This window comes from Rhinopithecus bieti, unplaced genomic scaffold (genome assembly GCF_001698545.2).
Source record: "Rhinopithecus bieti isolate Rb0 unplaced genomic scaffold, ASM169854v2 scaffold_2451, whole genome shotgun sequence".
Taxonomy (NCBI): domain Eukaryota; kingdom Metazoa; phylum Chordata; class Mammalia; order Primates; family Cercopithecidae; genus Rhinopithecus; species Rhinopithecus bieti.
The window spans coordinates 68,482-95,635 of record NW_016803687.1 but is presented as its reverse complement, the minus strand read 5'-3'; the positions used below and the strand labels follow the sequence as shown (position 1 = coordinate 95,635).

General features: G+C 33.2%; 1 protein-coding gene across 1 annotated transcript in view; it reads left to right on the top strand.

Moving 5' to 3' along the window:
- The window catches only part of LOC108514453 (uncharacterized), a 245,172-nt gene that overhangs the window by 150,566 nt on the left and 67,452 nt on the right, over positions 1-27,154 (top strand). Inside the window, exon 5 of the mRNA XM_017850734.1 lies at positions 15,030-15,191. Coding sequence (XP_017706223.1) covers positions 15,030-15,191 — 162 coding nt within the window. The remainder of the gene's footprint in view (positions 1-15,029; positions 15,192-27,154) is intronic.

The following is a 27,154-nucleotide window of genomic DNA, read 5'->3' as shown; positions in this document are numbered from 1 at the left end:
TTTTTCTGTTTTATATTTCACCATTTTCTGCTCTGATCTGTATTTTTTGCTTTATTTATATTTTCTGGGTTTCATTTACTCTTCCTTTTCAAGAGTCTTAAGGTAAAAGCTTGGCTCTTTAATTTGAGAAGTATTTCTTTTCTAATATAGGCATTGGTACCATAGGTTTCAAAGTATCATTTTAGTGACAGCCCAGAGATATGAATGTTTTATGTTTTCGTTACCGTTTAGTTCAAAATATTTTCTAATTTCCCTTTGAGCCAGGAGTTATTTAGAAATGTTGTATAGTTTCTAAAGTTTTCAAAATTTTTCAGATATATATAGATATTTATTTTTCACTTAACTCCATTTTAGTCATAGAGCATATTGAATATAACTTGAATCTTTTGAAATTTATTGAGAGTTTTTAATGCAGAATTTAATAAGTCATAGAACATGTTCTGTGTGCATTTGAGGAGAATGTGTATTATGTTGTTGTTTGTTGAAATGTTTTGTCAATGTCAATTTAGTTAAGTTATTGGTAGTATTATTCAACTCTGTATCCGTGTTGGTTTTCAATGTACTTGTTCTCTCGATTGTTTTAAAGGGAATATTGAAATCTCATTGTTTCTAATTCCTATCTTTGTTCCTCTGTGTGTAATGTCTTTTTTGTCTGGATTCATTAAAGATAATTTATCACCAGTTTTATACAGTTTGATTATGATTTATCTGTAGTTTCATTCATGTCTCTTATGCTAAGAGTTTGTTGAGCTTCTTGGACCTATAAGCTTATAATTTTAATTTAATTTGGAAAATTGGTCATTATTTCTTCAAATATTCTGTTCTGTCTTTATTCTGCTTCTTTAGGGAACTTGAATTACACATATATTTGGCTATTTGATGTTGGTTCCACAGCTCACTGATACTCTGTCTATTTTTTTAGTCTTTTTTCCCTGTTTCATTTGCAGAGTTTTCATTGGTATGCTCTCAATTTCACTTATCTTTCTTATGCAAAGTATAATCTGCCATTAATCCCATCAACTGTGTTTTTCATCTCAGATTTGTATATTCCATTTCAAGATGTTTAATTTTAGTCATTCATATTTCTACTTCCTTTAACTTCCTGAACATGCAGAATATAGTTATAATAACTGTTTTAATGTCATTGTCATGAAATCTATCATCTGTGTCAATTGAAGATCAGTTTAGATTGATTTTTCTCCTCAGTATGAGTTGTATTTTCCTACCTCTTTGCATGCCTGGTAATTTTTATGGAATGCCAGATATTTTGAATTTGACCTTTCTGGTATTTGGTATTTGTGTCCCTAAAAATATGCTTGTGCTTTCAATTTCTATGAAAGAAATTTCTTGCAAACCTACCTTATATGGTTCATTCTTCTTCTATCTACTGTATTATTTTCTCTCGTATCACTACATCCTTTACCTGTGTTACATGAGTAATAATTCTTTCGTTTTTGTTCATTTACTTCTTTATTATCTTTCTGTCTTGTATTCCAGTAGGCCACGATCTCTGTGAAAGGAAGGGCCACTTTGCTCTTTTTATCCTATTACCTAACATAGTGTCTATCACATAATTGTTCAATAAATAATTGAATTATTTTAGATTGTTGCTGTTTTAACATCGTGAATTAACATTTTGTTTTGTTGACTTAACATTCTTGACATTTAAATTTTATTCTAATAAATGTAAAATATAAGCCCTCTTCAGGTTTCATAATTTTGATTCTGACTATCTTTACTTTAAGGAATTTAAAACAGTGTATTTTGCCCTGAATTTTTAAACGAAATGTTCTAATAAAGGAATGCTTCATGGTAATACATATATATGTATAATTTATAAGAATGTATAATGTTTTAATTTGAATTTTAACCTGAAATAAGTAATGCTACAGTTAATAAATGAGTAAATGTATGACCCATTATTTCTCTCAACTGCTTCCAAATGTGATTAATATTAAGATCCTGGTGTTGCATAAAAAATTCTATGTTTTAGTTTGCTGTAATAATTTCTCAAGTTTTCCCACATGCCTGTGCCTCTCCAGAAAAAGGACACCTTGCATCTTAAACATGTTAATAAAATAAAAGTATCATTCACATAAATTTCTATTATTGTTCAAAAGTTTAAGTATTATTCATATTTGAGCCAGTAAGCTCTTTTGAATGGAGCATATTAAAGAAAAGTAGCATCATGGATTCAATTATTTCATGGACCAGTTAGCTTACCGCAAAGAATCCATTCTGTTTCATTGCTCAAGAATAAATTCCTTTTTAAAGACAGTTTCCTTATAAATATATCTCAGAGTGCATAAGAGTCACCAAATGAGAGAGTGTGAACAGCTTATTCTAAATTTCTCAGGACAACTAATAAAAGAAAAAAAAGCTTTGAACTATATTTTTAGTATTTTAGGTCAGTAAACTGACAATTTTATTCAAAACATTACATAGTATGAATATAATAATTCTCACATATTTGTTCTTAGTCCTTGGTGATTTATCTGAAAGTAAGAAAAAATAATGTCAAGATTTTTGAGGGAAAACGCTACACAACTGAGAAGTAGATGTTATTCTTTAGTTTGTAACACTGATCTAAACCTCATGGGAGTAAATATAGGGAAAAACATTTTTTAAAAAAACAAGATCAGAAGCAGGTCATATGACAAAGTAAATGAATGGGCAGCTGTATTTCTCAGGGAAAAAATGATATTCCTTTTTTATTTTCAACTGCAATTTTAAGTAAAACATGTTGATGCTGCTTGAAACATAAACATCCCTTTAAAAATCAGAATCAAGATCCCAGATTTTAGGGAAAATCATCTGAGAAACAGCTTTTAGCCTGTTATGAAAGGGCTGCGTAGAGTAACGATACAGATAGAAAGGCTGAACTCATGAAACCTTTTGTTTTACTGCCCAATGATGATAACAATTAGCCTAAGCACAGGCAACATTTATCAGAACGATTAAATTGCTTCTATGTAAGTTATCATTTTGACCAGAAAGTGAGGCTGTATATTTGATCTTACCATGTTCTTTTTATTAGGATCATATTTTTAACTATCAGGTGGATGGTTTATTACATTGATTTCAATCTTAATTTTAAATTATATACCTGGAGTATCAAGTGTGTACAAACTAAAAGTATGATAATTTATATGAGAAATAACTATGTACATGTTTTAAGTCTAAAACTGGGGGATGCACATAAATATTTATATCTAAATGTGGTTACAACTAACTTACATGAGCCTGTTCAGGAATCCAGATTTACCCTACCTTGACAGCCCTGTTGCCCATTTGGCCACCACTTTTTTTCAGTCACTTATATTTGACTAATTCTAGTCTTTGAACCAAAAAGACCACACTAATGTTCAACAAAGAAGTGCCCCTGAAGGCCTGTCCACAGGTTATATTGTTCACAAGGAAGAGCTGATTGTCACCAAAATGTCTCTTGATCATGCTTCAGGGTTAAAGAAAAATAATGAATATTGTAACTATGATCCAGTCACAGTGTGTTATATATTATTTTAGACACGATTCTTATAAAGGGTATTTCCAACCCAAAAGGGAATGGACATTGACAGAAAGGGGATCATTTAATGAACAGTAGTTATTTATCTTAATGTAGTCAAAGTCATCCATCTTTTCTTCTTTGCTCTATTTCTGAAGAATATTTCAATGCATTAGCTGAACTACGTTATGTGAACTTTTCCCCTATATCCTTAAGACAATACAATATGTTAGGCTTACATTTGTTATCAATTTAACGAATATCTTCTGTCAATTTGCCATGGACCACTAAAAACAACCTGTTCATTATTTCCTTCAATTCATTTTATCTTGGTGCCTGCTAATCTGTTTTTTTTTTTTTCAGTTTTCATATAATTTTTTAATGAAATATTCTTTAAAACCCCATTAATAGAGTGATAGCTGGTCTCCAATTTTCTTTATCCTTTAAGCTTGTTATCCTATGAAAGAAATTAAATACAGCACAGTGGACTGCATACACAGTATATGATGCATTATAAATGGTGTGAGCCTATCTTTATTCAAGCAATTAATCTTGCTCTTTTAGAAGAAATCCAAAGGGAAATAACCCAAGTTGTCTTATATTTCCAGGAAACATCATGCAAAAAACAGAGAAATTTACTATTTACTGTATCTCAAATGTTAGAAATATATCACCCAAACAGCACTTTTCTCCCAAATGCAAATTGTTAGATAACCTGATTGATAAATGTTTACTTTGATCTAGAAATCAGCTTAAACTGACAAATTTATATATGCTATAGAAAAAAAGTGTGCTATTTGCATATTCATTTTTTAAAAGTACGCCATGAGAATTAAAAAACAAAAAACAAAAAAAAAAAAACTATGTCCTTCCAAATGTCTTTAATTTGTCTGGATAATAGAGGATGATAATATAAAGATATGTAGCCTTTCTCCTTTGAATTGATAGCTAAACCTCTAAGTTGTTGAAGGCAGCAATATGTCTGGCTAAAATACTATGTTATGCATTGAGAATTTAGCTTTATCAGGAATTTAGCTTTATCAGGAATATTATAATACGTAAATGTTATTTACGTATTATTTTGATCCTTTTAATGAATACTTTTACAAACTAGAAACTTAAAGTAGTTCCTAAATTATCGATCTCCTCTACTGACATCCTACTAATAAAATAAGAAACTTACCACATTTAAACGTGTTCTGTTTCTTCTACCGTTCCAAACATCTCCCTGTATGAAAACATTTAGTGTTAAAAAATATTTTTCAAGGATTCATAACATTTGTACTTTTTTGCTACAGTCTTACAGATTGCTTTGACCTCTGTAGATCTGATGGTTTTAAGATGTGCTTGAATGCTTGCGCCAGTTTTTCTCCTTTCCACCTCCCCTCCCCCTCCCAGCTCTCATCCCTTCCCCTCCCCTCCCTCCAAGGCCGCCCTCCCTTTTCCCTTCCCTTCTGTTTACCATTGGCTCTCTTGATTCTTTAGTTATTTTAGTTCAATTTTATTGGCTCCATTTTAACAAGATTTAGTGTTTCATCTTGTTGTATTCCAAGAAGAGGTTGTAGGTGCTATGTTTTCTGAGAATGTTTTTTGGTGTCTTTATACTTGGCTTCATATAAAACTTTTGATTACACACTTTTCTCAGAACTTTATAGGTATTTTTCTTGTTTTGTTGAATGTTGTTTTGGAAAATCTAAAGCCAGCTGTTACTGCCTGTTGGAAGTGATTTGGATTCCCAAAGGACATTTTTTATATACTTAAGTTTATTAAGCTTGTCATGAACTTTATGATGTACAAACTTGACTAGACTACGATTTCCAGTTATTCACTCAAACATTAACCTAGATGTTGCTGCAAAAGGTATTTTGTAGATTCGATTGAAGTTCATGATCAATTGACTTTGAGCAAGGGAGATTATCCTAGATAATCTGGGCAGGCCTGGCACAACCAGTTGAAAGGGCTTTAAAACAGAACTGAGGCTTACCTGAAGAAATCCTGCCTGTGAATAGTAACATCTGCCATGCACAAGAGTTTCAACTTGCTTTTCCTGGTGGCCACCTCTATGGACTTAGGACTTGTCTAGTCAAGCACACAACTGCATAAACCAATTCCTTGCAATAAATTCCTCTCTCTCTCTCTGTGTGTGTGTGTCCATGCGTGTGTGCATGTGTGTGTGTGTATTGAGAAATAGCCTGCTAGTTTTTCCTCTGTATCAGTTGAACACTGGCTAATATTGATTATCTTAAAATGTAGAATTGACCAGTGTGTGGAGGCTAGAATATTGAGGAGCCTTACAGAAAAAGCCTAGATTTCCTTGAACAGACCATTAGTAGAATTATGGATGTCAAAGACTCTGCTCATAAGGACTCAGAAAGAAGTGAGGAGCGTGGTAGGGAAAACCTAAATTACCTTAGAGAATATCTAATTATAAACAGACAGTAGAAATATGGCAGTTAAAAATGCTAAAATTGAGAGCCCAGGAGGAAATTAGAAACATGCTATTGGTAACTGGATGAGAAGAGATTCTTGTTATGCAGTGGCAGAAAGCTTAATTAGTGAAATAATGTCCTGCAGTTACATAGGAGGAGAATTTTCAAGATATGGCCTTGGACATTCAGTTGAGAACAGTTTTAAGCAGAATTGAATGTGCAGCCTGTTTTTTGTTGTTGTTGCTTATAGTAAAATGCCAGGGGAAATTGCATTTGCAAGAAGTACTGTTGCACAAAAAGGAACCAGGACTAGATGATTTGGGACATTCCAATCCCTCCAGATTGTGAAAAATGCTAAAATGGAGATTCACTGTCAGGAAAGCATATTCTAGAGGGGCAGCTGAGATATGGCTGGACAACGTTTTGCTGATACCTCAGAAAGATCAAAAAGAGAATTTAGTCACACAAAGGCTCTTTGAAAAAAATAAATGTGTGACTCACAAGTCTCATTAATTACCAAGCAGAAGCTAGAAATGAGGATACTTTTCTTTGTTTTGTGCTACTATAACAGAATACCTGAGCCTGAGTAACTTATAATGAACAGAAATGTATTTTCTCACAATTATGGGGGCTGGAAAGTCCAAGATCAAGGTGCTAGCAACAAGTGACGGCCTTCTTACTCTATCATTACATGGTGGAAGGTAGAAGTGCAAAGGCACAAAAAGGGGCTGAACTTAAGGCATTAATGGCACCCATGAGGGCTGTGCCCTCACGGCCCAATCACCTCCCAAAAGTCCCACCTGTCAACACTGCCACAATGGCAACTAAACTTCAAACTGAATTTTGGAGAAAACAAGCATTCAAATTATAGCAATGGGATTATACAGGAAAGATTTGTGGAGAAGTCTCTTGTCTAATGAAGTGAATTCCCATAATACACATGAGGCCTCAGGATTTTCGACAATTTTAAATCTGTGGAACACTGCCAGCTTGGACCAAAAGGGACAGAAACCGTATTAAGTGAAAGAAGGCTACTGGACTCCCAAAAGTGTACAGGCAGGAAATAGACTATTAAAATGACTCAGCTGCTAACCCATGCTACTTTTCATGAAAAAAGAAGGATGACTTAAGAGGGCAGAGCTGAAAACCACAGAGGATTATTCTCAGACTTAGAAATGTTCTCAAGTTTGCCCAGCTGGGTTTTAGAATGACTTGGGATCAGTCACCCTTTTTCTTTTTATTTTATCTCATTTTGAATGGAATTGCTTATTCCTGTCTCATCAAGGTATTCTGTGAGCAGATAACTTATTCTTGAGTTTCACAGGTCCATAAATGGAGAGGAATTATGCATCACAACAGATTATACCCAGGGCTTCACCCATGCCAAATTTAGATGTACCAATTCTAGACAGTCTCTTTTATTTAGGTGTTAATTTTATTGTTTCTGTTATATATTCTTTAAAGTTATTGGAAGTTGTAGGAATTTTCATGCTTCAGTAAAGATGCCATTATATTTATATTTTTGGTTGATTAAAATATACTTTATTTTGGCATTGTGGGAGAGGAAAAGAGAAAAACTTTGCTATTATTGTGTCTCTTTTAGCTAGGAAATTGATTACCTATTAATGCATATAAATAAATCAGGGCCAGGAAATTGTACATTTGTTCAGTAAATTCTTCCATTTATAAACTGACTTGTATCCAGTCATACTTCAGAAAGCATTTAAAGTAATCTTAACATTAGTATAATCAGTAAACAAACCTTAAATTATAGAATCTTTAACAGGATTGAGAAATCTAAATAAGTCTGGAAAATGAAGTCTAAAAAATTTAAAAATGGCTCAATTCTGAAAGACAGCACTTATTTTAAAAAAAATAATACATAAGTTTATAAAACACATTTATTTGGAATTCAGTTCAAAAAATCCATCAGGAAAAATTCTCACTTGTTTGGAGTTCGTTTTTTACTGAAATAGCATGGTATTACTTTTGCCTCTTGAATCTAGAAAAAGGCCTAAGCACAAGAAAAGGAAAAAAATATGTATATATTTTTGCATGTCAGGGCTAATGTAATTGTTGAGTAAATGCGTAAAGCTAAGCTTGTTATAGTCAACTGCCAATTATTGCAATTTTTCTTAGGGATATAAATAGTATGGGAAAATAATACTTAAACTATTTAACTGTGTAATTAACTGCAATGTTTAGCTCAAAATACATTTAAAACTGATATTAGTAATGAATAGCTTAAAAATTCATTGAATTGCCCTCTGCCCCTTAAAGATATAGAACAATAACCAAAGTGATGTGATTTGTCTCAAGAAAAACAAAAGGACTGGGTAATTCAAATTTGATTTAACAATTAAAAATAGCTACACTTGCCAGGTGCTGTGGCTCACGCGTGTAATCCCAGCACTTTGACAGGTCAAGGCGGGCGGATCATCTGAGGTCGGGAGTTTGAGACCAGTCTGATCAACATGGAGAAACCCCGTCTCTACTGAAAAAAAAAAAAAAAATTAGCCTGGCGTGGTGGCACATGCCTGTAATCCCAGCTACTCGGGAGGCTGAGGCAGGAGAATCACTAGAACCCAGGAAGGGGAGGTTGCAGTGAGCCCAGATCACGCTACTGTACTCCAGGCTGGGCAATAGAGCAAAACTCCGTTTCAAAAAAAAAAAAAAAGAATAGCTATACTTAATTGGAAATTCATGTATCTGACCCGTGAGGGAAATTTTTTTATTAAAGTTATCTTCCCAACAAAGTGAAAAGAAATATCTTGTGGATTATGTATGCTGAGCCCAATAAAAACTGTCATTATGCTCTTAAATTTTAAGAAGTTTTTTGTGTTATTGTATTACTCTCATAAATGTAACTAAGGTGGAAGGAGCATTTATCTTTAGTCTTTTGTCTTTAGTTAGAGCAAAGTCTCATTAATGGATTTAACCTACCCATGTTGAGACTGAGGGATACAAATATTTATATTTTTTAAATAGAGTACTTAAAATTAATAACTTTAATAATTTGAGATAATGTTTGTATTACTCCGAGTACACAGATACACTTATACACACATGCACACATGCACACACACACATACACACACATGCTTTTAGAAGAAAGAAAATGCCCCTCCTAAGGAATTCTTGTAATTCTATTGGAATTACTAACTAAAAGTATTTTAGTGTTTTGGGCAGCTATAAAATTTATTTATATATAGTGATATGATCTGTGTTTCTATCTAAAGCCCTTGAAGACAGGAAAAGGAAAAAGTCTTTTAGCTTTCTATATCGAATACTTGAAAATCTATTTAAGTCGTTTATTAAGCAAACAAGCAAAAAATAAGTAAATACAGAATGAACATAAAGTTAAAATATTAGTGTATTTCTTTATGAACTCTTTATTCCACTGAAGAAATGAACCTTTTGAACTAACTGTAGTTTGATTATTGAACAATCACATAGCTGTGATTCCCTAATTTTCTACTCTAAAATAACATTTCGATTGGATTTATAAAGGTATGTATCAACAGCACAATTTTCATATATTTAGCATTTAAATATATAGTAAAGAATATTCTGGCAAAATTTAAAATATGTGCCTGTTTCATGACCTGAAGGGATTTAAAGGTGGTAATATTTGCTGTAATTTAACATTTTAAAATAATTTATGTCCTCATTTTGTATTGTTATTTACTCTTAGTCAAGGGTTAGAGAACATTTTCACTCTTGTTTAAATTATGCAATGTTGGTATTTCATTGTAATATGAGATCAGTGGTCCTAGCATTTATTTTTACAGATCATATTATTTATTGGCATATCATTTAACTGCCTTCTTAACCATTTTTTCCCTTGGTTTTGAATCTTAATGTTTTCCTTCATCACGGATCTTTAAGAATGATCTTTCAGCTTAAAAGAAGCTAAACATAAGAAAGTTTCATTAATTTAAGAATGGGGCTGCTTTGGATTCACTTTTCCTTGTTCAAGAAGTACATAATTTTCATATTGATAACTTGGTGTCCTCCTTTTAAATATTACTAATGAACAGAAATAAACTTAGATAAAATGGCATGACAAAAGTATGACATTCACTTATTTCAAATCAAAGAAAATGAATGCAACATAAAGTGCTTTAACTGAACACTGACAAGATATTAAAAGTACAGCATTTAAAAACTGGTCATTTACGCTAGGTTATAGATTATTTGTCCACCAGTTCAAACTCATGTATGAAAACTCCATACTAAAAACCTCACAGTATTGGCTAGTAGTCCATGAAGGATGCATTAGCAATTTGATGAATACCATTCATTATTTATTAAATATTATTCATTACATTGCTAATTAATTGTAAATGTATAACATTCACAATGAAAGAAAACATCTACCTGTTGTCACTGTTTTTAACCTGTGATCTTTGCATTAGTATGAAAACTATAAAATATGTTTTTTTTAAACCTTGCAGATAAATTTAGTTACTTAATAGGACCAGTACAGGGTAAAGATAAAGGATTAGACTATTTCTATCTGTACTTATAAATATTTGTTAAAAATTGACTTCAGTAACTAGCCCTACCATTCTGGTTTAAGCTTTGTTAGCCACCCAAGTCTCCCTGGTACACTTAGGACTGGTCCTGACCTTAATAATTTATACATTTGCCCTTTTTAAAGTATTGTGTCTGTGCTGGCATTTGTGTGAAGGGGCAGGCACATTAGAAAGAACTTGAAACTTTAAAATATCCTAGAAATTTAGGAATCTCCATGGTTCAATGTAAATTATTGTTCTTTCATCTGAGATGTTCTTGCCCATGCATTTTGAGTGTTGAAATATTCTTCAGTAATACATACAAAAAGAGGAACAGTTGTGACAATAGATGCTCTTTTTATTATGCCCACTTAGCAGAATGTAAAGCTGTCTGCTATCTTTATGTCAATTTTCTAATATTTATTTATTTATTTTTAAAATCACTGTGATTCTTGAAGTGCAGCCCTGGAACCACTGCCTTAAATACTCCAGGCTCTGCAGGAGGGAGGCAACAAGCTCTCAATAACAGAGTACACTGTTTGGGAGAGGAAGGGAAGGGCTACCTTGAGTTCTCTGAAAACTCCTCATCTACCCTGAATATTAAGCATAACGAGCCTCACTGATCTGAGAAGCAGGGGAAAACTAGAGGTGGTGCAGAGTTCATACTGTGGGATGTTATACTAGCCATTATTCTTAGCGAACTGAGAGGGCTATCATCAGTTTACAAATGGTGGTTTTGACCTGAGGGCTTTTCAATAGCTGCTACAAAATAAATTTTTGTGGAGAAGACCAACATCAGTAAACCTCCAGGAAACAGCTATATGCTGCTCTCAGAGGGCTGAACAGCAGAGTACACTTTACAGGTACAGCTGTAGAAGGATTTGAAAAGATTGGAAGGGTGATTAGCAACAGGAGAGACCACCAGTTGACTTGTAACCATTGAAGTGCTAACAGTCTCTTGATACCAGGAACCATTGGTTAAAACAATATGGCATTGTGGTTTAAAAAACAGGCTTTGAAGTTAGACAGAATAGGGAATAAATTCTGGTTTCACCTCTTTACCAGCTGGGAGGCCTTGAAAATGCCCTGTAACCTTCCTATGCTTCAGTATCTTGAGCTGTGATGTATGGTAATATTGACTTCATAGGATTCTCAGCAAATTAAACATATTCTGATTTCAGAATTAAATTAGTAAATGTGTATAACCTGCTTTGCACACCTGTTGTATACTAAATTCTCAATAAATACTGGCAACTATGTTCTATCCATTTGTTAATTTAAAAAACTTCAGATATTGCATATGTGGCCTGGTGAGGTAGGGGTAAGGAAGAGCTCTTATTCTTTTGAGTTTCAAGAGTAGTGTGTTGCTACATCTAAATCCCATATGGCAATATTGACTTAGTATATCAAAAAGAAGTAGTCCATAAATAGCAAAAATTATTAATATCAGAAACAAATTAAATTCCTGCTTTTATCTTGGGATGATATGTGTAATGAAAATGAGGAAGAGAGTTTTACCAGCTATATGCCTTTCAAATGAAAAAATGTTTATTTGTAGTTAACTTTGCAATTATGAAAGAAGGTACAATCATTTAAGAAATCATGAGGCCTTGTTTGTGTTAAGACTCCATTGACACTACCAATTGGAAAATGGGGCGTCAGCAAGACTCTAAGCTACAGACCTTCAGTATATATCTAATGCTAACATTTATCTTTACGTTTTCCTTGCAAATTCAACACTCCATTGACTTCATGTGTTTCTATTAGTCTTCATTCAGGATAAGCTAGTGGGAGAAAGTGGCAGTTCTGTATTCACCTCTACTTAGATTTTAGTGTAGGCATTTTATTTGACCTGATATTGAGGCATATGAAAAATATAGGTAGATAATTGTAACACATTGGTAAGGATTTGTGTATCTAAACACATCTAAACATAGAAAAGGTACAGTAAAAATACAGTATCTAAAACAAAACATGATACACCTATATAGGGCACTTATGGAGCTAACAGGACTGAAATTTGCTCTAGGTAAGTCAGTGAGTGAGTGGTGAGTAAATGTGAAGGCCTAGGACATGACTGTAGACTTTATAAATACTGAATACTTAAGTGACACTAAATTTATAACAACGTTTTCTTTCTTCAGTAAAAAATTAACTTTAGCTTACTATATTTTACCTTATAAACTTTTAAATTTCTTTGTAACTTTTTGACACTTTGTGATAACACTTAGCCGAAAACACAAATAGATTGTACAACTGTAAAAAAAATATATTCTTTGTTTGCATCCTTATTCTGTAAGCCCTTTCTATTTTAGGATTTGTTTTTATATATATTTTAGTTTTTTATTACAAATAAACACACAGACATACACATTAGCCTCGGCCTACACAGGATCGTCAATATTCACTGTCTTTCTCCTCCACATCTTGTCCCACTGCAAAATCTTCAGGGCCAATAGCAGCATGAAGCTGCCATCTACTATGATAACAATGCTTTCTTCTGGAATAGCTCCTTGAGGACATGCCTTAGGCTGTTTTACAGATTTTGTTTTTTTTTAATAAGTAGAAGGAGTACACCGTAACATAATGTTAAAAATTATAGTATGGTAAATACAGAAACCACTAACAGCCATTTATTATCATGTAGTATGTACTATAAATAGTTGCATGTTCTGTAAATTAATATAACTGGCAGTGCGGTAACATTGTTTACACCAGCATCATCATAAACGTGTGAGTAATTCATTGTGCTACAATGTCACCACAGCCAGGACTTCACTAGGGGTTTAAGCTCCATTTTATATCTGGTCCATCATTGACTGAAATGTTGTTATGCAGCACATGACTATATTTCAAAGCCCATTAAGAATTAGGACCCAGGTCTGTCTGTATCAGTTAGGGTCCACTTAGCAGATAGAAACTGCATAGTAATTTAAGCAGGAAAAGTCTAATATAGTAGTTATTAACTATGACAGAGATTGGAGTAAATGTGATTTTCTACTAAGGGGTAAAATAACTCTAATTGACAAGAGGAGATATAGGGACCCCTTGGTCTGAGGCAGAGCACCTGAAGAAAGACAAATTTTTACAAAGGCCACCCATGGGGAGTCAGTGAATGGGGGAGTACACTGAGCTGGCATTCTAGTGACACTCATGGAGAAGGCATTCTGGAGATCTGTGGCAAACTGTCTGTAAGGTGATGTCACATTGTGGAACTCAATGGGAAGCCATTCATAGGAAGGTGCTGCACTGGTGGAACTCTCTAGGAAGTGCCCAGTGGTGGGAGGAGCGGAGTGCCCTCTGAGATGCCAGAGAAGTTGCAGGAGCCTGCTGAGAGACCCACCAGATCCAGAAAGAACCCATTCATTGTCTAGTTCTCTCCATTGCCCAATTTGTTTTATACTTAAAATCATACCGTATTGCAAGGAAGAAGCGTTCTAACCTCACAAGCAGGACAGTGAAGGATGGATTTGGATTTGTGAGGCAATAGATGGATACCTAGTACACTGTTCACCATCAAATCATGTCATATGGCCTTATATTCACTTTATCAAAAAATATGACATGTAACAAAATAAAGAAGACTAAGAGGAAAGGAAGGAAATATATGTCATCAGGTTATAAGTGGAGATTTACATTAGTGTCTTTCTTTTTCTTTAAAATGTTTCTAGGCAGAGTCACTTTAAGTCCTCAGGAGACTGCTTTGTTGAATTTTAGGACCCTGGCTTATCAAACAAAAACTAGAATTACAAACTGGAGGTCCGATGGGCATACCAGATATTTTTCACTATGTAATTTAAATTATTGTTTAATTCCAGTTTTCTCAGCTACTAGTTAATACAGGCCATGTTCAGTTGACAAAGATTCATTTGCAAATAAGAGCTTCCTTAGGTGTCTGAAGCCTACTTGCATCATTTATAGACTGTGAAATTTAGGCAAGTTATTTAACTTCTCTGGATCTCAATTTCTACATGTAAAAGGAAATAATAATAGGACTTACCTTATAGGTATGTTATGAAAATTAAATATGTTAATATTTTAAAGCACTAGGAATAATTCTTTGCACATAATATGTGCTATACAAATGTTTGCCAGATAAAAATAATTCAGTCACAGCAATATGCATTTTATATTTTCTTAAAAACCTTCACCTAGGAATATTAATTCCTTTAGTAGTTCCAATATATGGAACTCTATATTTACTCAACATTTTGTCAGATTAATCTGATTCCATTGTTTAACAGAAATTAAAAGTAAGAATCTATGGTTATACTATAGAATGTATAATGTGAATGCTGTTCATTGGGTATCTTAATTTTTGTCACAGCTTTAACAATACTGCTTCAAGCTGATAGTGGTTTAAGATGATATTAGTAAAGCCCTTACTCTTTAGTTTTTGGAATTAACTGAACAAGAAGATTTTTGGGAAAGTAACTTTGACTGAAAAAAAACATGTTTTCAGTGTGACCTGTTGTATCCAAATTGTTAAATAGTTTTTAATTTGCATCCCTTAAAAGAAGCAAGTATGACACTCTGTAAAATGTCTCAAATTTTATATATTTTCTCTTTTCTTTATAGATGGCAAAGAAAAATATTCTGAACTAATCAAAAAGTCCAAAGCCATTGAAATGTTATTTACACTCTATCCTCCTGAAGGTGCACATGTGCCTGACAGTACACTACTCAAGTCAACTTGGTTGAGACCCATAGTAAATGGGGAAGAAGGTTATAAATATATAGGTAAGATATTAAGCCTTATTTTTTATTGTAAAGAAGAAGTGATACCTTGTAATATTATATATAACTATATTCATCACATAGATGATGTGGGATGATACATAGATCCTATAGAATGTTCTCTTTCCTTCTTAGATACTATGCCTGCAATTTAAAAAGGGACTGTTTTGTGCTTTGGTACCTCCACTAGAATAGTGGAACTATATTGTGCCTGTCTACTCACTAGTTGATGGAAATTTGGGTTGTTTTCACTTTTGCATTACTACAAGTAAAGCTACTATGAACATTCATGTTCAGGACTGTGTTTAGACATGTGCTTGCATTTGTCTTGGCTAACCTGCTTTCCAGTCATTATAACATTTCATATTACCCAGCCACTGCAGAGATATGAGAGTTGCATTTATTCCACAGCTGTATCAACACTTGGTACAATCAGCCTTTCTAATTTTAGCCAATCTAATAGATGTATGTTGGTAGCTCTTTGTGGTTTAAATTTGCATTTCTCTAGTAAACAATGTTATTTGGCATCTTTTCATGTATTTATTATTTGTATATCTTTGTTGAAGTGTCTATTCAAAACTTTTTATCATTTTCATATTATTATTTATTAAGTTTTGATAATCCTTTACATATTCTGAATACAGATAAGTTAACCTTTATATGCTTCGGGAATATTTTCTTCCAGTCTGTGGTTTGTCTTTTCTGTCTTTTAATAGTATCTCTGGAAGGGCAGAAGTTTTCAATTTTGATAAAGTACAATTTACTACTGTGTTTCTTTATTGCATGCTTTTGCTGCCATATCCAGGAAGTGTTGGCCTGGATTGTAGCAACAAGGTTTTCTTCTATAAATTTTATAGTTTTAGGTTTATATTTCAGTGTGTGGTTGATTTGGGGTTAATTTTTGTATGTGGTTCAAGATATAAATTGAAGTTCTTTTTTTAATACTTTGATATCACAAACTTTCCAACAATATTTGTTGAAAAGACTATTTTTCTATAAATTAACTTTGCAGTTTTGCAAAACCAAATAGTGAAAAAAGATATATAGATAGCAAATGAGCACATGAAAAGATGATCAACATCATTAGTCATCAGGGAAATGCAAATTTAAACTACAGTGAAATACTACTACTCACTTATTAGAAAGGCTAAAATAATTTTTTTAATCTAATGATACCAAACGAGGAGGTGGGACACCTCAACACCTCAAACACTCACACATTACTGGTGGAAATGCAAAATAATACAGCCATTTTGAAAATATTTTGATACTTTCTCATAAGTGAAATATATTCTAATCATAAAGCCTAGCCATTCTATATAAAAGAAAGCATTTATTTACACAAAACACACATATTTATAATATATAAATAAGAAATATATACAATATATTATATATGTAACATATGTGTGTATACATACATATATATACGCATACATACACACGCACACACATATATGTATATAATCAGCATTATTCAAAGTTGCCAAAAGCTGGAAACAACACAACTGTTCTTCAACTGGTGAGTGAATAAACAAAATTTGGTTCATCCATAAAAATTTGGTTCAGCAGTAAAAATAGAGGAGTGAACTACTGATACATACAACATGGATGAATTTCAGATGTATCATATTAAGTGAAGGAAGCCAGAATCCAGGGCTATGGTATGATTCCATTTAAGTGGCACTTTGGAAAAAGCAAACCTATAGTAACAAAGGTCAGGCCTGTGATTGCCAGGGTTTAAATTTGATGGTAGTGTTTTACTACAAAGAGGCAGCATGAGGGAGTTTTCAGGGTGATGGAACCGTTCTGTATCTTGATTATGATAGTTATGACATGATTTTAAATAAATCAAAACCCGTAGAATCGTACACCAAAAGGAATGAAGTTTACTATAAGTAAAATGTTTTAAAATAAACACAAAATTAAAAGAGAATCATTTATATAAATGGCCAAAAAGTTCATAAGAAGATGTGTACCATCATTAGCCATAGGGAAATGTGAATTAAACCACAGTGAGATATCACTATACATCTACGAAAATGGCTAAAGTTAAGAAGACTGGTTATATCGAGTGTCAGCAGGGATGTGCAGCAACCAGAACACTAATATCATGCTACTACAAATATAAAATGGTAAATACACTTTGCAAAATATTTTGGCATTTATTTATCTATTTTATTTTTCTTTTCTTTTCTTTTCTTTTTTTTTTTCCTTTCTTTTCTTTTCTTTTCTTTCTTTTTTTTTTTAGAGAGAGTCTCACTTTGTAGCCCAGACTGGAGTGCAGTGGCACAATCTTGGCTCACTGCAACCTCTCTCTCCCAGGTCAAGTGATCTTGTGGTCTCAACCCCCCAACGAAGCTGGATTACAGGTGCCCACCACCACAACTAGCTAATTCATTATATATATATATATAAATATATATATGTATATTTTTTTTTTTTTAGAGAGATGGGTTTATCATGTTTGGCAAGGCTGGTCTTGAACTCCTGACCTCAAGTGATCTGCCTACCTCAGCCTCCTAAAGTGCTGGGATTACAAGCATGAGCTACTGCACCTGGCCAATTTTTAAAAAAAGTTAAACATACATCTGCCATACAACCAGGCATTACACTTCTACATATTTATCCCAAAGAAGAGAAAATATATGTCTATTCAAAAACTTGTATATGAATATTCATAAAACATTTTTATAAAACACTCAAACTAATAGAAACAACTCAAATAACTACCTACAGATGGATGGATAAACATATTGTGATATATCTATATAGAATACTTAGCAATATAAAAGAAAAAACCTGGATACCTTTGATACACATAACAACATGGCTGAATCTCAAAATAAGTATGCGAGTGAAAGAGGCCAGACAATAAAGGGTACATACTATATGATTCCATTTATGTAAAATACTAGAAAATGCAAACTGAGTAGAAACAAATCTGTGGCTACCTGGGAATGGGGATTGAAAGTAGAAGTGAGAGGTGATGGGTTAAAAAATTTAAGAGTGATGGAAATGTTTATCATTTTGATTGCAGTTATCATTTCATGGATGTACAAAGTAAAAAGTTATTGAATATTACACTTTATGCAGTTTATTGTATATATTTTATTCCTCAATAAATCTATAAAAGCAAGTTAAAACATAAATATTAAAGAACCAAGGTAGGGAAGTTTTATTTTGGTAGTATTTTAAAAGATGTTTTCTCTTGAAGCTTTAAAACTTGCATTTTAAAAGTTATTTAAAGAGAGTCACAAATTCAGTGCAATATCATTGGACTGGTGCATACAAAGGCATATTTAAGGGCTCAGTTCTGTAATAGCCTAGAGGAGGAAGAGAGAAAGAAAAGGAAAGAAAATTATGAAAAAGAGTAACTTAAGTTGAAAGTTTTGGGTTTAATAAAATGAATTAAGAACCTGACTGCTATTTATTTTCTCTGCAATTTTCCACTTGAAATTATCAGAAGGTGACCTATACCTATTTGTGTTTGTTGTTTACAGTCTATTTGCAAACACTTTGTTAAAACAAATTAAAAGGAAATATGCAAGTAGCATTATGTTGTTATTTTCAAACTCTGTCTTCCAAGCTTTTGCTGATTTTTTTCTTTTCTATGGGTAAGTGACCAGAGCCTTGAATCTTTTTGAATTACTTTGTTATTGAATTGACTGACAAGAGATTTGCAACATTTGCCTTGAAAAAGATTAGTCTATTACAGAAGTGCTTCCTAAAACTGAGTAACTCCTTAACTATAAACATTTTAGGGAAGATAGCTTTGGGAATTTATTATGTGTTACAACATTAATACTCTACAATGTAGGTACTCCTGTTTATTGATTTTACTCTGTAAATTCAGAGATCTATCAACAGCAAGAACCAATGATTAAATAGAGTTACGAATATTCCATAAATGGTATGGGTTGCTAACAAAGTACCTAGTATGAGGACCATACATTCTCTAAAAATACCTGGTACAACCATATTTTTATATCCCATATTTCCTAGAATAGTGGCTTGATTGTAACTGGAATGCTGCGTAAGTCGTAATTTCAACTTGCTTAATAGGAATATATGGCTTGTCACACTTAGTTTTAGGAAGGCTATTTTGGAAAGTTAGTCTTTTAACATATCTTCGGTTGTCTTTTTTTAAGCACTGTCTGTCCTCAAGCTCCCCAGCCCTCTGGACTGTCACAAATATGCTCAACTTGTTTCTCTCCTTTGTTAAGGTTTTGTGACTTTGGCAAATTTTTAACCTTGAAGCTGTAGATTATATTAAGGAGCATTTTAGGCCTATAATTCTTGGAATTCTAATGGAGATACCTTGAAGGGGTGGATTAGCTATTATCTTTCAAGAAAATCATGTAGGGAATACAAATGAATGATCAAATCACTTTCCTAAACCAATGGTCCATTTTAACTGAAATCGTATTATTGTATTACTGTCAAGTTTCTCATTAGTTCAGATGCTGAGTAATATCAATGACCTATAGTTCTACTACTTCTTTTACATATCGTTTCCAGCACTTCATATAATACATTTTACTTACCCTTAGAATACATGGTTATTTAAATTACATGATTAATACTGGAACCTGATTTCTTGGCCTAATTACTGTTTTTTTTCCCATTAAGAAAGTACAAGGTATTTTTTATGTAATTTAGTTTGCTTCACTGCCTTTAGTCAAGACTTGATATACATTTGCTAAATTAGAATCTATCTTAGCTTTAAAGATTCCAGCAATTAGATAATCATCTTTGACAGTCAAGGCTGATTTTTGGTGATCTTCTTTAAGAATTTTCTACTTTGTAACATAAGACTTTCTTATATATCCTTTATTCCAGTTGAAACTTATTCACTAACAACAAAATAAAGGTTATGCATAGATTATTATGACTCTCTATTTTCTAAAATGGGCTATTTAATGTATTCTTCAGAATCCCTCCTTCTAATCCTTGATCCCTTTTGGCACTTCTCTCTGAACATTTTTCCAATTTTCTCATTTATTTTAAGGGATGAAGCTCAGAATACAACATGATAATCCAATACATGTTTGACTTATTGTGAATATAATCTTAGCTACTACTAGTTCTGCTTATATTTTGCACTTTTAAAGACTTTTAAAATACACACCCCAGAATTTACTTGGATTTCTGCCCGTATTTTTTAATCTAACTTTTTGTCATATTTTCGTATAACTATTTGATGTGTGTATAATTTATTTTGCCTTCTTAAATTTACTATTCTGACTTGTCCTGGTTTTCCTTTGCTTATTTAGAATATAGACATTTATTACTCTTGTCAAAAACTAAGCTTAATTTTGAGCCTATTCTTTGAGGTGTTCTGTAGGATTAATTACTGTAAAAAACTTACATTCTCATTTGAAAGGAGCTCTATATATTTTATATCATTTATATCTGCTCAAGTATAGGAAATGGCCTATTCTAATTTGGGTAAGTTTAAATGCACTATGTTTAGGTCAATGTCATGCTTTGCCTATAGAGTATCTGCTTGCTCGAGAAGAATAATATAGTCACTGAAAAATATATTTTATACCAAATAGGACTTGAAAAGTTGTTTGGGTATATCCCCATTCATCCCTTATTTTATCTACTATACACTGCCATCAGCCTCCAATGTCATGTTCTCTAATGTCCTTTTGATTTTCTTTGGTAGTGGCAAATGGATATGAATGTGTTTTCATGGTAATTGTAATTGTTGATTGAAGAAATATTTTATGTTTGCATGGTTTAGTTGGTTCAAACTTTCAACACTTGCTATACTTACATGAATCATCCAACAGTAAGATAAAAATGATTGCAATATTGTATCTGGCTAAAGTTTTTGACTAAGTTTAAGTTATAAAAAATGTATTAGGGTGATGAATTAGGTATTTCTCATTTAATGAAATGGTTGTGTTCTATGTGAATTCCATTTTTCCTTAAACTTCAATGATAAAATCAGAGATGTGTCTCCTACCTCCCGAACCCAGCTTCACCAAGCCCAATCATGTTGGAAACATTTGAGTAAGAAAATATTAAGATGGCACCAGGTCTATTAGTAAAGAAAATATGAGTTGTACATTTACAACAATCCACCACTCAATATTGCTTAACTTTGTGAGGTAAAATTTGAAAGATTAATATTTCATTATGATTTCTGCATCTATTTATGTAACAAATATTAACTGAGTGTCTACTATATACTTGGCAATAAAGATTGAGAAACTACTTAGGCTTAATACCTGCCATAGAAGTGTTCACATTCTAGCAGATACAAAGCACTATCAGAGTTTTGGTTGAAGTAGGCACAGTGAGCGCTGTTGTTGGTTCCTGGGTCAAATGGAATGCTTCCAAATGAGAAACTTCAAAAAATCTAGGAAGAACATCTAGAAATTAAAAAAGGATGACACTAACACTCAATATCTGAAATAAAACCCATAAATAATGGGGCATTATACTGGTTAAGCATGATCTCTGAGCAAAGCAGGCCGTTGATCTTATATAGGGTTTTCAGGAAGAGTGGTAGCCAGTCTTTAAGATGGCTCCAAGGATGTGGTTCTGGTTCATGCTTGTGTGTATTTTCCTCTCATAGTGTATCAGGTGTTACCAATAGAATATAGCAGGTACTTCACTTCTGAGTCCAGATCATAAAAGAGAGTCTGGCTTCTTCCTTGATCTCCCTTGGGTAAGTTGCTCTGAGGAAAGCTAGGTGCCATGTCACGAGGATACTGCAGCAGCTCTTAGAGAGGTGTATACGGTGATGAACGGAGACCTTCTGCCTACACAAATTAGGCACTGAGTTCTATGTGAGTAATACAATGTGGAAATGGAGCCTCCAGTCAATCCTTCAGATGACTGCAGCTCTAGTGAGAGCTTGAAGGCAGTCTCATGAGAGACCCTGAGCCTGAACCACCTAGTAAAGCTACCCAGATTCCTAACTCTCAGAAATGGTGTGAGATAAATTTTTGTTGTCTTATGCTTCTAGTTTTGGGGCGATTTGTTTTTTTGTTTGTTTGTTTGTTTTGTTTTGTTTTGTTTTTTTTTGAGACAGAGTCTGGCTCTGCTACCCAGGCTGGAGTGCAGTGGCGTGATCTCCGCTCACTGCAAGTTCCGCTCCCAGGTTCACGCCATTCTCCTGCCTCAGCCTCCCCAGCAGCTGCGACTACAGGCGTCCACCACCACGCCCGGCTAATTTTTTGTGTTTTTAGTAGAGACAGGGTTTCACCGTGTTAGCCAGGATGGTCTCGATCTCCTGACCTTGTGATCCGCCCGCCTCGGCCTCCCAAAGTGCTGGGATTACAGGCGTGAGCCACAGCGCCCGGCATGGGGCAATTTGTTACACAGCAGTAGATAACTAATATAGAAAGCATATAGGTCAGTGATTAGTGGCTTTTAGCAGTGGAAGTAAAATGACACTGTTTGCTGAGTGTGGTTACACAGGAAAGACTGAGTTGCTGATTGGCTTTCAGAAATGTGTTACTAGAATAAGACTTTTGTTCAGTGGTCAACTTTGAAAAGCAGGAAGTCTCACTGACTGGTTGGCTTTCAGAAGTGTGTTTACTAAGTTTAGTTGTCACTGGCTGATATTTAAAACCGATTCTGAGAGTTTCTTATCACCATGATTATAGAAATATAATGGATTAAATAGGTTCAAAACAAGTTCTAGTTTTAACTTGTTACCATGGCTGTAGAACTCTTAGAATATTCTTAGGAGTGTGGGGAAATGTAATGTCAAGAAACAGGGCATAAAGTAAAACAATAGAGATTGCATGTTAGTTGATATAATGAAAGCAATTAAGTATAACGCCTAGGAAAAGAGAATGAGTACATCTGGCAGTATAAAATATACACATAGAGAAATCTTGAAGTAATATTTAATAGTTATAAAATAAATCTATATAATATTTTGAAACTGAAATCAATTATGATTTGAGTTTTTTGAGCAAGGGGTAAACAGGGTTGGACAGCTTCACAGTTCCTTGTATCTACTGTAATTGTTGTGAAGGTTAATTTTGTGTGTCAACTTGACTGGGCTTATGGATGCCAGATGGCTGGTAATGTTATTTCTGCGTGAAGGTGTTTCTGGATGAGGTTAGCATTTAAATCAGTAGGCTAGGTAAAGAAGATTTCCCTCTTTGATACAGGTGGTCATCATCTAATCTGCTGAGGATTTAAATAGAAAAAAAAGGTGGAGGAGGGGCAAATTTCTTGTATCTACTTGAACTAGGACATCCATCTTCTCCTGTCTTGGACATCAGTGCTCCGGGTTCTTGGACTTTTGGACTTGAACCAGAACTTACACCATCAACCCCCAAGATCCTAGTCCTATGGACTCAGCCTGGGACTTATACCATTGGCTCACCTAGTTTTCAGACCTTAGGGTTTGGACCATCAGCTTCTCTGGGACACTAGGGTACAGATGGCAGACTGTGGGACTTCTTGGTCTTTGCAATGGCATGAGTTAGTCCTTCATAGTCAAGTTTCTTTATGTATATCTCTATATAGCCTATTGGATCTTTCCTCTGGAAATCCCTGATGGATATAATTGCTATGATGACAAAATTATGTAATTAATGTAAAGTTAATGTTTATTCACTTTATACACTTAAAAGACTCAGAGCTATACATTTTATGTATATTTCTCATGTTATCTTCATAATCTATGTGATAGAAGCTATTATCAAGCTCATTTTATAGAGGGAGATATTATTTCCTAAGAGGCTGAGTAACTTGCTTGAAGTCATGGAGCTACTGAATGGTACAATCAGGATTTCATTCTAACTCTAGAGCAAACATTTCCACATTAAACTGAAAGAAATATGCTTTGTTTTGATGGAGATGATATTGAGTCATCAAGAAGCTATCAAACTATAATCAGTATATTATTTTAGAATTTACTGAGGTGTGTATAATAATCATAAGAAAATAATGCATATGGATTTATTTACAAGGATGGTAATTACAGCACTGTAGTGAAAAGAAATGTTGAAACAATGCAAATATCCAGCAATAGGGGAATAGTTAAATAAATTATGATTCATAAAGAAGATGGAATTCCATGTGACCATTACAATTATGTTATTGAATATTTACAGGAAATATGAAAAATACATTTTAATGAAAAAAGATTACAAACTAGTATGTCATGTATAATATACTCATATAGTTACATAAAATGAGTTAAGAATATACAAACTTTAATATCCACATTTTGTGAATCCAGTGGACTTTATTTACTGTTTTAATATAACAGAATTTTCTAATTTTTCTGCATATTCTACACATTTTGATGCACATTTATTTTTTAATATAATAAAAGATTAAGACTTAAAAATATTATTCTAAACTTACATGTTATGCCATATTCCTCAATTTAAAATTAAGCTTTATCTATTTTTATATTGTTCTTTGTTGGTAGATATACATTTATCTTATTTGTTTTGATTTTGCTGTTAAACTATAATAAAAAGAATATGTTTATATCAAAGTAAAATATAACCTTTCAATGAAAAGGAGAAATGAGCCCATTTTATTATGTCATATTTCAAAACTATTTAAAATAATTTTACATTTTAAAATACATGTGAAATATATATTTATTTGAGAAATCTCTGATAGTTCTATAAGCTTTTGAGAAACATTCTACTTAATTATCCTTATTCCCCACTGTAATTCTCAGCCCATAGTAGGTATTTGTGCATAAATTGTTTAATGTGTACATGAAGGATTACTATAGCAGCTAAGCTATGTTTTCATATTAAGGATAGATATATTTTTATCATTTATATATTGAAATTACTTTATTTGCTCTCTCTGGGTTCATTCAAAGATTGCTATAACATATGGCTGTAATGTAGTATGGCAGTTCTTTAACATTTACATTTGTTATTTAATAAATAAAATATAAATTTACCATTGAGAGGCAAAAATCCAAGGTGAGATAAAAGCATTATTCAGTCACTCCACAAATATTTATTGTCTGTATTCAATACCCTACGTTAGACATGAGGAGGATTACATCTTCCCTCTCATGTATTGGTTTAGACTGGGTAAAAGATACATTTAAATAATTAACTACAATAAAAGATAGAAGGTGATGAGTGAGGTAAAACAAGCACATAGTGAGTGCTCCACTGTTCTGTTAAGCAATGTTGAGAGGAAAGGTAAAGAAAACCCTTTGCAAGAGAGAGGAGCATGGAGGCTGCCAACATCTTTGGAGAACAGTAAGAGCTTCTTTAACATTATTCAAAGCTCACAGAAAGAGTCCCCTCAACTGAGACTGATACAGTTTTGCTCTTTGTCCCCACCCAAATCTCATCTCGAATTGTAACCCCCAAGTGTTGTGGGAGGAACCTGTAATCCCTACTTGTCCAGGGACGGAGGCCATTGGATCATAAGGGCGGTTTCCCCCATGCTGTTCTCATGATAGTGTGTGAGTACTCACCAGATCTGATGGCTTTATAAGTGGCTGTTTCCCCTGCTCTTTACTCTCCTGCTGCCTTGTGAAGAAGGTGCCTGCTTCCCCTTCCACCAGTTGTAAGTTTCCTGAGGCCTCCCCAGCCATGTGGAACTGAGTCAATTAAACCTCTTTCCTTTATAAATCACCCAGCCTCAAGGAAGTTCTTTATGTAGTGTAAAAATTGACTAATACAGAGACATTCCAAGTTGGCATAACCATCCCTTCTAAAATAATAATAATTAAAAATAATGCATTTGTTTACTAGCATTAAACACTATTTTATTATACGGTAATCAACTATAATGTCCTATGCACCAATATTTTTATATATAAATTTAATATAAAGTGGATTGCAAAAAATTTGTAAAATTGCAAACCAAGCACTTACTCTCTAATATAACCACTTTTTATTATTTTGTCATAGTTTCTTCCATGATTTTATAAAACTATTTATAACTATAGAATATTTAAGCCTTGAGTGAGATATTATGCCAACTTCCTTTAGATGTTTACAGAGAACCAGTTAGGAGGTATTAGAATATTTGAATTGAGGATCTGAGGGCCCAGAGGCTAAGTGGCTTGTTCGTGATCATGTCCTTAATTTTAACTGCTTTGAGGATTCAAATTCAGGGTCTCATTAGGTCCATATTCCACCCCCTTCATGCACACACATGTACGCACACACATGTGTTGTTGCCTGTGGACATATTGAGTACCAACCTCTTTGGAAAGCTCTGATCATGCATTTTTGGCCCCTCAAATATTGCTTTATATGCCTATTTTAAGCTCAATTCCTTTACTTTTCCAACTACACATATCAAGTAGTAGGAAATAGCACTTCATTGTTAAACCTCTCATAAAACAAAACTGATACTTATTAAATGTAAATGTTGCTTAAGATGAAAATCATTTAATATCCCTAGGGGAGAATGATGACGTTTCCCCCACCAAGACTGCAGCATAATGAAGTGAAAATGTTTTCACAATACTTAGGAATTTTTATAATTGTCCTCTGTATTGTTTGACTGTCAGTTAAATTAGAACATTTGATAATTGTAGGGAGCTGATAAGACTTTCTATTAAAGGTATGTCATTATGTAAATCTCAGTTCAAATACAGTTTGCCAGAATCCTGTTTTGATTATATAATATTATAATAAATTAGCCTATTAAATAAGCATACCTGGAGGGCATAGAACATTTTAAATGTCTTTAAAGTTAACATTAAAAAAGCATGTAAATCTTATACTAAAACCGTACTTGTCTTTTTTCCTTAAAGGCTTTAAAATTTGAAGCGTAGATTTTTGTATAAATATAGATACTTTAGACTTAAAATCAACCTATGAATATAATTTATTTAGCTTTAGCATTTGCATATTGTGGGAAAATAGTGAATGATAAATACAGGAAAAATGGCTCCCAGGTTTCATTTGGTATGCAAACACCTGGATACTAGAGTTATTTAATAAACATATTGACAGCTGCATGTATAAAACACTCAAAATTTT